Below are 12,874 nucleotides of genomic sequence, written 5' to 3'. Positions count from 1 at the left end.
GGGAGAGAGAGGGAGAGAGAGAGGGAGGGAGGGAGGGAGGGAGGGAGGGAGGGATAGAAAGGTGAGGCAAAAGCCATTAATTATCACTAAAAAGCCCTCTGCATTTTAAACACAAAGGATCCCAAAAGCAAATATTTCCTGAAGTCAGAACACTGTTATTTGTTTGTATTTACATGAATCCCAAAGCTTAAATTTGAGGTCTCCTGGAACATGCATCTCACTACTATCCTCAAAGTAAAGACTCGGAGAAAGGCTAAAAAAAATCAGGTGAGAAGAGTACCTGGCACCTGTCTGCCCCCTCCCCCAAAACACACACCCTTCCATTCTTTTCAGTCATTAGCTTGTTCACTGTAAGAATGCAGTGATAACTGTTACATAGTTCATACTCAGAACCATTCTGGTCATCCAAGTTTCCGTACGTCCGCGAGCCATTCCCACACTGCTCTGCAGATCCTGTCTGGTACAGAAGCCTCGGTGGCTTTCTCTGGCCTCAGTGCACCGCCCAGCACTGCCCATCCTCAGTGAGAGGGGTACTCCTGACTCATACTCTGCCTATCAAGTATGCTGTCGGCTGCAGGATTTTATTTAAAATGTCCTTTACCCAATTAAAAAAATTTCCAGCCATTCTGTTTATAAAGGGAATTATCGAGAACAAATGTCAGATATTATCCATTTTTTTTCTACTGAGATGGTGTGATTTTTTTTTTCCTTTTTTGGTTTCTTGACAGGATGAATTATGATAGTTCATTCCCACTTCTGAGATAAACTCTATGGGAAGATTGCCTACTGTTATTTGTTAAAAATTTTTTACATGTAGACTGGAAAGATAGCTCAGAGGCTAAGAGCACTGGCTGCTCCTCCAAAGGTCATGAGTTCAATTCCCAGCACCCACCTAGTGGCTCATAAATAAATAAATAAATAAATAAATAAATAAATAAATAAATAAATAAATAGATAAATAAATAAATAAATAAATAAATAAATAAATAAATAAAGCTTTTATTTATTTATTTTTTTAAGAAAGAAGAATTTTACATGTACGCTCAGCAGAGAGACCAGACCATGATTTTTCTATCTGGTTTTGATTTCAGTGTAATCCTGGCTTCAAATAACAAGCTGGAAGAGTTCTCGCTTCTTCGATGTTCAAGGATAGTTTGATACAAGGAATATTCCTTCCTTAAAAGTTTAGTATAATTCAGCCAGGCAGTGGTGGTGCACACCTTTAATCCCAGCACTCAGGAGGCAGAGCAGGAGGAACTCTGTGAGTTCAAGGCCAACCTGGTCTACAGAGCTAGTTCCAGGACAGCCAGGGCTACACAGTGAAACCCTGTCCCAATCAATCAATCAATCAACCAATCAATAGTTTAGTATAATTCACCAGCGACTCCATCTGGGCTTGACATTTTTTTGAAGGCAAGTGTGACAAATGTATTTGACAGATGGGGAAGTATCTGGCCAATCTACTTGCATCTTGAGCAGCTTTGGTGGTTTGTACCTTTCTGGGAAGGGGACCACTGTATACCTACTTTACTAAATTCATTGATGTCAAGTTCTTTACAGCATCTCTTTATGCTTTACACATTTGTAAGATGTGATGGAATGTCTTTCATTCCATATACTGATTTATGGTCCTCTCCTCTTTCACTGGAACTCAAATCTAGAGGCTTATATGCATTAGATAAACTCATGTTGGATGGATGGATGGATGGATGGATGGATGGATGGATGGATGGATGGGTGGATGGGTAGGTGGATACACAGACAGATAATAAATAGACAATAACAAACAATAGACAAAGACAGACAGACACATCTGATCTTTCTGATTGTTAAGTCTGGTCTGCCAGTTTGGGGTTTTTACTTATTTCTGTAGTTTTTACATTCCTGTTTTCTTTTCTTTGTGGGCAATGGGCCTTGCGCCTACCATGCACACATTGAACCACTGACGCAGACTTTCTCTACTTCACTTTCCTCCTCACTATGGTTTTAATTTGCCATTTTTCTACTCTAATATGTCTACTTAGTGATGCAAGCAACTCCTATAACAGCCCATTAATCCTGATATGCTATATTTGTGTTTAAATTGCATCTCTGTAATTTGGGATTCTCTGTAATCTCTTAAAATCTTTTCCCTTCTTGAGAATTTGAAGATTTCCTCTATGGTATTAATGCCCACATCAATGCCACTGCCACCAGAATGTATGTGTTATATGATAAGGCTTCCTTAAGTTTGAGGCTTGTTTTATGATCTGTTCTTATTTCAAAATAATGCAAACTCCATGCTGTTGGGTTTATCCATTAGGGGTCAATTAGGTCAAGCTGGTGGACTGTCCTGGGCAAGTCATCTCTGCACATCTCTCGTTCTCTACTTCTCCCTGAAATTCTTTTAACTCTTACTTCAGGATTTTGAAGCTGTTACGAAGTATGTGCCTGCCTAGGATCATTAAATCCTCTTGGTGAACTAGTCTCTACCTGTGAGCAACCCTCTGTACCCCTGGTAATACACTGGGTCAAAAATCCACTTACGCGCTCTCTTTATGGCCACTTTCACCTCTGCCAACACAGTATATCCTACCCCAGCCTTGGATTCTAGGTAGGCTGTGTGTCTATAAGCTGAAAGTAGATGTCTTGCTGGACCTGGCTTTTTCATCCCGCCTGACACATTTGTCTTTCCACTCAGATCCTGAGACCTCCTCTCTTGACTCTGTGTGCACCTGTTCACCTCCTGGGCTAAGAACAATTTCTACACTGCCTATTCTGCCATGGGCTCATTTACCTCTTGTCTGTTAGAGTACCTCAGTGGCTGTTTGGGACTGCACAGTCTGTCTACACTTTAATTCATCGTCATATTCGATTGTGGCCAAACCGGTTTAAACTGGCCTACACATAGCATGAGACCTGTACAAGGCTGCTCTGCCCTCTTGCTCTTTTCTAGTGTTACCAGCTTTTACTTCACATTATTTCTGCCTCAAACATTCAATTATGCTTGGAAGAGGTTTAAATAACAACGACGTCATTTTTATTTGCCTCGGTCCTCGGTGCTGACTCAGATTCCCGTTTGGGGTCATTATCTCCCTCAGTCTGAGACGTCTTCATATTTCCGGTAACTCAGGTCTGGTGGTGCTGAACTCTTACATTTCGTATGTTTGGGAGAAATCTTTTTAACTTAGCTTCATCATTAAGAGACAACAGGGTTTTGCTCTCAGTACATACAAGATGTCATCTTATGGCTTAAATGGTTTCCAGTGACAAACACTGTTACTGCACACGGCTGGGACAGAAGACCTGACAAAAGGACTCATAACTTCAAAGCACAGTCCGTTAGGGCAGGAAAGTCACGGGGGTGAGAGAGATGAGATGGGGGTTGGGGAGGTGATAACATGACCTCCACAATCAGGAAGCAGAGAATCACATTCATCAGAATGCCTATGTTCAGTTCACTTTCTCATTTTCATGCAGTCCAGAACCCTAGCCCATGGAATGACGCCACCCACATTCAACTTTCAGTTAAGTAATTAGATAACCCCTCCCAGACGTGGCCATGTCTGCCCTAATCCAGGTAAAGCCTCCCAGAGGCTAGCCTCCTCCAGTTAAGGAGACAGTCAATACTAACGCCACACCCTCCACCTTTAACTCCTGCTCCTCTGGGAGCGGTTTTGTTTCTCTTTAGCTACTTCCCAGATTTTTTTCTTCATCGCGGGCCATCAAGCACTTTATTACAATCTGTCTTGCAACAGTCTCACTCCTGTTTGTGCTCTGGGTTTACGCGTCTCGGATGGAAGCAATGCAGTTTCCACCCAATTCCGAAATCTTCAGCCATTACACTTCTCCGCAGTAGCACTTGGCACCTGGTGCATTCCTCCTCTCATTGGCGTCAGCTTCTGGAGGCTTGACTTGACCTCTGTTACCCCCCTCGTCACACCTACCTCAGGCAGCCAGTGCTTCCCATAGCCTCGGGATGCAGGGAGAAAGCCGGCCCCCACTGAGTGTCTGTCTAGTGCGTCTGTTCTTCCGTAACTTCTAGGTTAAATAACTGGTCTCTTCTGAACACACAGGCTGTGCTTTGGGCTTTCTGGACATGACTGATATTTCTGAGTGCATACATGGAATTTAAAATTTCATTCCCCAAACTCAGTAACTCGAATACAATATTCCTTCATTACTGTAAAGCCCAGCACTGCTTCACATGGTCCATGTCCTGTTGCAGCCCAGCAGAGGGCACACACAGGTCTCACACAGGATTGCCACACCAACATTTATATGATTTTTACCTGGACTTTCTTCAAAACAACATGCCTGCCCTAGGACTATGAGGCTGAAATACCTACTAGATTCTATCTACAAGCAAGAAATAAGTTAGGAGGCCAACTGAAAAAGGGGGGCTTCACAGAACACAAATTTACAAAGAAAGGTTTCTATTTTAAGAAAACCAGTCACGGCAAATCCCTTCCTACAAAAAAGGCTTCATGTAGTCACAATTTCTCTTTCTTCCTATAGTATTATTCTTTATCTCCCAGGGGAGGGTGTGGGTGTGCACACACACATTTGTTCACACACACGCAGAGAGCAAAGGTCTGTGTTGAGAGCCCTCCTCTATTGCTCCTCACCTTATGCTATGGCATATGGCCTCTCCCTAAAGCAGGCAGCCTCCTGTCCTGGGACACGGGCCTGAGCTTTTCAGCACACACATAACCTCTGTCTGTGCACACACTTCAGATGGAAGAATCCATTCAGAAAAGCCTACTCCACGCTAACCACTCACATCTTTACGGGGACAGAAACATGACTCATCTCCTATGCTGCTTCTCCTACTCCTGCTTATGTCCCTGAGACTCCATTACATTGTTATTTACAGGAACATATTTATAATCCCGTGACACATAAACAGGCCGTGTCACAATGCGCTGAATACCTGCAGACAGATGGGAACTATACACTGCATACGGGCAATCTTTAGTGCATAAATAACTTTAAAAAACTCACACAGGGCCAGCAAAATGGCTAATCAGGTGAAGGCACTTGCTATGCAAGCCTTGGAATCTGAGCTCAATCCCCAGAACCCATGTAGGGTAGGAGAGAACCAACTTCCAAAAAGAAGTTGTCTTTTGATCTCCACAAGGATGCTATATCATATGAGCCAACATATGTTACACACACAATAATAATAATAATAATAATAATAATAATAATAATAATAATAATACATGTAGGGGAGCTAATAATGAGCTCAGTTGATTCCGGGGTGCCCCCTCCTGCTGGTCCCCAACTGCTACCACCTGATCTAGGGACATCTACACAACCCACCGTTGCCCTTCCATTCCTTCACCGGAGTTACCACCACAAAAACATCTGAGAAAAAAATATTTCTACAATGGAGGCAGGAAGCATTGAAGGGTGGGCAGAAGTGAGCACGAGACAGGAGCAGAGCCCTTCTCTGCACGTCCCCTTTGCCACCCCTTCCCCACCCAGCAAAGCACGTGCTGGAACACACACAGAGCGCCCCCTTCAGGCAGCAGATAACAAATGTACAAATACCCAAATTGTACACTTGGCACTGACTTGCTGTGGAGATCACATTTTTGTCACTGTAACTTTGTAACAATTCAGATCAGAAAAAGGCCTAGCAGGAACATTTAGTCTCCACTAATAGCAACAGGTCCTTTTCTGAGGCTTAGTGTGAGACCAGGTGTGTCTCACTTGTCATCTGCATGCTACACACCTCCCGGAGCAGCCACCAACTCGGCTTGGTACATCTGTGGATGACAACCTAGCAACACCCACAGGCTGAATACCATGTTAGGGCTCATCATCCCCTTACGTTAATGTTTCAGATTCAGTATGCTTCCAAAATATTTACAGGGTTGGAGAGATAGCTCACTTGCTGCTCTCCCAGGACCAGAGTTCAGCTCCCGGTACCCACATCAGGTAGCTTACTTCTATCCGTTACTACAGCTCTAGGGGTCCAGTGCCTCTGACTTCCTTGGGCACCTACATTCCTGTACAACATGCCCACATGCAATCACACACACACACACACACACACACACACACACTTAAAAAAATTTTTTTTAAAATTTTGAACAAATACAGCACTGATCAAGGTTGTGTTTTAAACAATTAGGTACAAAAGGAAATCTGCCTCCGTGCTAGGTGTTGATCCATTTTCCCGATGTCTGTACTGTGCCAACAAAATCCTAAGAATCTATTAACGGGCTGGTGGCATGGCTCAGCAGGTATTTGTCACACACAGCAGGTATTTGTCAGTTCAGGTATGTCCACCCAGGTAAAGGCGGAAAGAGAGAACTGACTCCAAAGGTTTCTCTGACTTACACCTACACTGTGGTTCCAACACACAAGCATGGGCGTGTGCACAATCGCACACACTATAAGCACATAGAAGACTAACAAAATAATAGTAATAAACCATAAAGAGAAAATCTCTTAACATGAGGTTACAAGAAAACAAGGGAAAATATTGGCTAGAAACAATTTCAATGTGGGACAGAGACCAAAGAATTCTCAAGAAGAACGCCACAGCAGAGGTAGCTGATTCTGTTCCCAAAAGGCAGGGTAAACAATGCACAATAAAGGGGTTCAGAGAAACTAACACTGAAGGTCACCAGCGTCAGATCTGTCCAGTATGAAGCATAAGTGAAAATTCAGTTTATTAATCCAAATCCAAATAGAGAAAAATCCAAAGCCAGATGTCACGGTGCGTTCCCATAATCCCAGAAGGCTAACGTAAGAGGATTTTCCTTTCATGATCAACGCAGACTACAAACTCCAGGCCAGCCCAGGCTACCCAGCAAGATTAGCTGGGAATATCTGCATACTGGAATTATATTACAACTCTCCTTTAAATAAAGGTGACTGTGGAGACGTAGTGAACAGATTAAGCATGTATGAGTAGCGTTATGTTCTGCGTGATCTAAGCATGATAGCACTTGGGAGGCTGGGACACAGAATCACAAGTCCAAAACCAGTCTGGGCCACACAGTAAGACCCTACCCGAAAGCAATAAAAAGGGAGGCAGGAAGAAGATGTGATCAAACGAAGATTCTTCATAGGAGTTTGTCAAATCGAATAGTTGTTGTAAGATGAATTTGCTTTTGTTCTTTCTTTTTCTTTTTGGTTTAAAGAAGAAAGGTGGTTCAGTTTTCTTTAAGAGGAAAGGGAGGGGGACAAAAGATGATCTTAACTTATAGTGTTTAGATGTTACCCAAGAAACCACACGAGCCTGGCACATGACATATATAGGCTTATATACAGACATATGTAGGCTTAGAGAGAGAGCTTTCTGGGATTCCGTGGAAAAATAATGAAAATACAACTCCCCCCAACTTTCTTCACACTTTGTGCATGCCATTCTGTGTGACAGTGTGCCAGACCTGTCACCAAGCTGTTGCTGTGCCGCCCAGGCTTTTGAGCAGGGGTGTTCTTTGTCCCCTGAGGAAAAGGCTCCGTTTCCACAGCCTCCCAAGCACGGAATCCCCAGCTCTCACCTGTCTCTGGTGATCCAGGTCAGCTTTGTTGCCAATTAAAATCATGGGGAACTCATCACGGTCCTTTACTCGGAGAATCTGTCTTTGAAACTTATAGATTTCTTCAAAACTGAAAAGCAAATAAATACATTGTGCTAAGAATCAAAATTTTGTGTTTCATTTATTACTGTACCGCCATTTTTCTACTGTAAAGACATGGAAATCTCAGTTCCATAAAATAGCAATCTGGACAGAGCCTAGCACTCCTGATTTTAGCTCTTATTAGCAATACTATATTATATTATATTATATTTATTATATTATATTATATACATTACATATATATTATATACATAATAGTGGGTTTCTATATAACATTTTCACACATGTATCTATCCCCACACTTTAGCTGGCACCAACCTGCCCCTATCCGTGACTGAAAAGACCAGCAGGAAGCCCTCGCCGGTCCTCATGTACTGCTCTCTCATGGCTCCAAACTCCTCTTGTCCGGCTGTATCCAAAACTAAAGAAAAACAACAAAGAAATCAGTGTGTTCTCACTTTATAAATCGCCTCCCCACAAGGGCAGCCCCCTCCCCAGTCCTCCCCGGAGCCTATCTGATGTAAGAGGCAATGGCATTCCTGTCTTAATATTTCATTTCTAACACCAAAGGCAGACATAGTCTAATGGCAGACAGTCTCAGAGTTTATCTTCATCACGCAGATTGATTTTGTGGCTAGAATATATTAGCATACCAATTACAAGGTTAAAAATATCAAACACATCCAAGCAGATGGAACCAAATCAGCTCTAGAAATCACTTGGCTATTTATCTTCTCCATGTGAAGATCTTGGAAAAGATGTCTGTAAGTTCAATCAGGAAACCGGGGGTGGGGCTGGGAAGAAGGCTCGGTGATCAAGCGCACTGGCTGCTCCTCCAGAGAGCCCAGGTCTGCTCCCAGAACCTACAGGGCAGGTCACGCCTGCTTCAAACTCCAGTCCCGGGGAGTCTGACACCCTCTTCTGGCCTCCTTGGCATGTAATACACATACATCCATGCAGGCAAAACATTCATGCACATAAAAATAAATCTTTAAAAAATTATGGTTGATTCATTTTGTGTGTGTGTCTCTCTCTGTCACTCTGTGTCTGTCTGTGTCTGTCTCTCTGTATCTGTCTGTGTTTCTTTGTGTCTGTCTCTCCCTCTCTCTCATTAGTCCAGCCAGTAATGTGTTTCTTGATCTTCCTACTAGTTAAAACAACGTTTTCTTCAGTGGGGAGGGGTTGTTAGTGTTAAAGCCTCGAAAGCTATAAACTCTCAGTTAACAAATACTGACTCTCTCTATGACCACTTCCCCTATCCTAACACTCACCAAGAGGCATGAAGAGCTGAGCCCTGATGTTTCTTCCAGTGACCCCATGTTGTGTAACTTCAGCAAGTTACATAACGTGATGAGTTTCACCACAACAAAAATCAATCCGATTACTGTTTTCCTTTCCATCTGCCGAGGAGTATTTAAATTGATCAGCATACAATAGCCAGGACTAGCTCAGAGGTAGAGACCTTGCCCAGCACGTGCAAGGCCCACTGTTTAATCCCCAGTGGGGGTGGGGGTGGCGGGGATGGGGAGAGAGGGCACGGAAGCTCTCAGGGTTTACTTACTGTCCAGCCGGGCCGCTCGGTCATCGATGACACACTGCTTTGTGTATGAGTCTTCAATGGTCGGGTCATAGTCCGTCACAAAATAGGACTGGTGAAACAATCAGAAAAGAAAAAGATTATTTTAAAACTCATGTTACTTTCTACCTAACAGCATCAGTTTTATTGAATTCTGCTTTTCAGGAAATCGCACGTTTTAATTGTATTAGGTTATCTTACAGAATTTATTTTTAATTATGTGTACATATATCTGTGTGCATAATTTATGCATATTAAGTGTAAATATGCACACAGATCAGAAGAAGGGATCAGGTCTCCCGGAGCTGGAGCAGCTGGAGTTACCGTGGTTCGGAACCACCCCCTGTGGGTGCTGAGAGCAGAACTCATCCTGTGCCAGAGCGGGCGGTACACACGTCCAACCTCTGGGCCGGTTCTCCAGCCCCTGCTTTAGCCTTTAATTCTGCCAATTTCACAGCAGTCTCCTCAATGCACTCCTCAAGACAAAATGCTAAATATTCTGAATTTTCCCTTCTAGAGTATCCAGAAAGACTGCAAAAGATCTATTACATTTTCCCCCCCTAATCGTTTGGGGCTAAGTATCTGGGAAAATTGGGAACTGTAATTCAGACCTATTCAACTCTGCTAAGTACCAGTTTTGAGAACCGAAACAGGTAAAGACGGAGACAGCAGTAAGAGGGAAATGTGTGCCGTGTGCCACACTGATATTTTCTTTGTGTTTTAACAAATAAAGCTTGCCTGAAGATCAGAGTGCAGAGCTAAACTATTAGAGGCAAGGCAGTGGTGGTGGCGCACACCTTTAGCCCCAGCACTCCAGAGACAGAGGCAGACGGATCTCTGTTAGTTCAAGTCCACCCTGGGCTACACAAAATTAATCCAGTCTATAAGAGAAACAGAGCTCAAACAAAGGTAATCCCAGCACTTGAGATCTCACACCTTTAATCCCAGCAGTAGGGAGGTAGAGATGGCCGGACAGAGAGAGGACTATAAGGCAGGACAGAGAGCTGGCATGCAGTCTGAAGCAGTCAGTCTGAGGACAGGATTGCCCTTTGGGATAAAGCTGCTTATACTTTCAGAGTTAGGGGAACATTTTATTTAATGAGGAGTGGGGGCTTCAAAGGAAGGATCTCGAGTAGCCCAGCTGACCTTGAACCCCTAATCCTCCCACCTACACGTCAAGTGCTAGATTTCAGGTGTGCACCTACACCTGGCCCATGACGAATTTCTTCTGAGTTTCTTTACAGCAATCTGATACTTCCTGCAATGATTTTATCCTGTAAAACCTGAATGTTATTACTCCTTCCCTCTGCAGTACTAGGAATGAAACCGGGGGCCTTGCAAATGTTTGGCAAGAAATGAATAGATCAAGTTGAAAAGAAAAACCAAGGATATGAGTGTAAAGACGAACATAATAATAACGAAAATACTTAAGGAAAGTGGGGTTGAGGGTGAAGGGACACGGCATGGATAGAGCCATACCAACTCCTAAGGGTGGACAGGAAAGGTGAAAGTTCCTACTCCTCCAGCTAAAAACAAATGAAGGAATGAGTGAGCAAGTGTTTTTATAAACTTTATAAACGTCGACGTAATCGCTGGACGGCTTCAAACACGCCAGTGTTCTGCCCTATGAGACTAAAGGAAAACAGTGGCATCTGCTGTCTGCTCACAGGACCTTGAAGCACAGGGCAGTTGTTTGATCTTCCTTTTAGTACCTGCACAAGTTTGCTTTGAAGGATAATCTTTGGAACACAATCTTTAATATTTTAACAATGCCACTTTCCCAACATGGGCACAGATTTTCCCACGTAAATTTTTTCCGTATTTTTTAGTGTGTTAGTGCGTGTGAACACACATACATGCACATGTATGTGACGTATATGCACATGTGAGAGGATCATGCGTGCCTTCTGAGGCAGTGTCTCCCTGAATCCGGAACCCCCTGGTTTTGTCTAGAATAGAAGCCAGCAAGTCTCAAGTCCCTGCACCCTCAGTGCTGAGATGTGCAGGAACGTGGACGTTGCCAAGTCAGCTCCAGGCCTTGACCTTGAGGAATAAGCACTCCTAACTGCTGAGCCCCCTCTCTTGTCCCAGCACCTACACTAACCTCCAGCACTAGCCTGGTGTGGTGGTACACTGGGGGGGGGGGGGGGGGGGGGGGGGGGGGGGGGGGGGGGGGGGGGTGGAGGTAAGAGGACCAGAACTTCAAGGTCAACCTCAGCTACACAGTCACTTCTAAGCCAGCCTGCGACACAGGAGACCCTGTCTTTAAAGAACACTAACACCAACACCTGAACTTAGAAACAGAATGAAGCAATGGGTCATCAATAAAAAGCAGTCTCCCTGGGCTGGAGAATCAGTTCCGGGGTTAAGAGCACTAGCTACTCCTCCAGAGGGCCTGGATTCAGTTTCCAGCACCCACATGGCAGCTCACAACCATCTATATAATTCAAGTTCCAGTGCATCCCATGCCCTTTTCTGGCCTCTCTCGGTACTGCACACACATGATAAAGAGATGTACCCGCAGGCAAAACACCAATACAAATAAAATAAAAATAAACCTTTATTTTAAAAAAGAAGAAACAGCCCCTGGTAATGTTGAGTTTAATTCTAACTGCTATTTCCATGCTATGGGGTCTGAGACAAATCTCTGGGGCTCAAACCTTCAGCACCCAGAACAGGAACAGCAGGAGCAGGCGGACCAGAGCAGTGCTCAGGGAGTGATCGCTGCTGTGACACACTTTGGTCATAGCAATACCTGGGCTGCTGTGGCAGGCAGCCCCATGCTGCATCAAGTCTAAAGCCGTGCTCCCCTGCGGCAGAGGGAGGGCGGCTGTAATGATTCAGCCCCAGTTACCCCAGACCCGCCATGAGCCATCTGGAACTTGGTGTCTGAATGTTATGAACCCAGATAAGCTCCCATCTGGGCTTCGGAAAATATTCTCAGGATTTAAGTGGCAATTACACAGATAAACACTGAGGCGAAAAGCTATCTTGCTCATTTAACATGTGTATACTTTGTGTGTGTAAAGATTACAACCACACAATAGTTCCCTATTTCTCCTTAGAATCAGTGGTTTATTATCTGTCTGGTGATTGCTTGTGTGTCTGGGGTGTTGGTTTTTTCCCACAGCGCTGGGGACTGAAGCTAAGACTGGGGCATCTCAGGCAAGAGCCCCAACACTGAACCACATCCCAGCCCTCCTCTTACTTTTGACTTTGAGACGCGAACTTACTAAGCTGACCAAGCAGGTCTTGAACTTATGATCCATGCACTTTGGTCTCTTGAGGAGCTAAGAGCAGCTGGTTTCTTACACAGTACACAAAAGCTTTTGAGTTTGTGCACAGTTTGATAAGCCCTTTGGTCAGTTCTCCTACACTCTTGGTTCAAAGTTACAACTATAATATGGATGAACACCCACTTTCTACTCCTCAACGATGGAGCTCAGCGATAGCGATCCCTCTGAAGAACACTCTATCACTGTGCTACCGTCGGGAACAAGAAAATTACCGACACATAGTGGGGCTGTGGCTCTTGCTGAGCATGCTCAGGTCAATTCCCAATAGCAACAAAATAATAAGGATACAGACAGGTTAAGCCAAATAGAACCATCATGAAGTGCCAATGCCGTGCTTGCTCAGAAGACAACAAAATAAGAGGCTATGGCTGCAACTACACGTGGAGTTGTGTGCGTGTCCACAGCGCCCCAGGCTGCGA

The 12,874-nt window shown here is 44.1% G+C and overlaps 2 protein-coding genes across 7 annotated transcripts in view; both read right to left on the bottom strand.

Annotated features, from left to right (window-relative positions):
- Cyp2r1 (cytochrome P450 family 2 subfamily R member 1) overlaps nucleotides 1-12,874 on the bottom strand; it is a 700,872-nt gene that overhangs the window by 192,710 nt on the left and 495,288 nt on the right. The gene's annotated exons all lie outside the window — the stretch shown is intronic.
- Rras2 (RAS related 2) overlaps nucleotides 1-12,874 on the bottom strand; it is a 70,309-nt gene that overhangs the window by 4,027 nt on the left and 53,408 nt on the right. For both annotated transcript variants that reach the window (XM_050143165.1, XM_050143166.1), the window contains exons 2-4: nucleotides 9,145-9,232; nucleotides 7,902-8,004; nucleotides 7,503-7,611 (exon numbers count right to left, since the gene is read on the bottom strand). In XM_050143165.1, coding sequence (XP_049999122.1) covers nucleotides 7,503-7,611; nucleotides 7,902-8,004; nucleotides 9,145-9,232 — 300 coding nt within the window. The remainder of the gene's footprint in view (nucleotides 1-7,502; nucleotides 7,612-7,901; nucleotides 8,005-9,144; nucleotides 9,233-12,874) is intronic.

The sequence above is a fragment of the Alexandromys fortis genome, unplaced genomic scaffold (genome assembly GCF_014885135.2).
Source record: "Alexandromys fortis isolate MF-2015 unplaced genomic scaffold, M_Fortis_MF-2015_v1.1 scaffold_45, whole genome shotgun sequence".
Lineage (NCBI taxonomy): Eukaryota > Metazoa > Chordata > Mammalia > Rodentia > Cricetidae > Alexandromys > Alexandromys fortis.
This window is presented reverse-complemented; position numbering and strand designations above follow the sequence as displayed.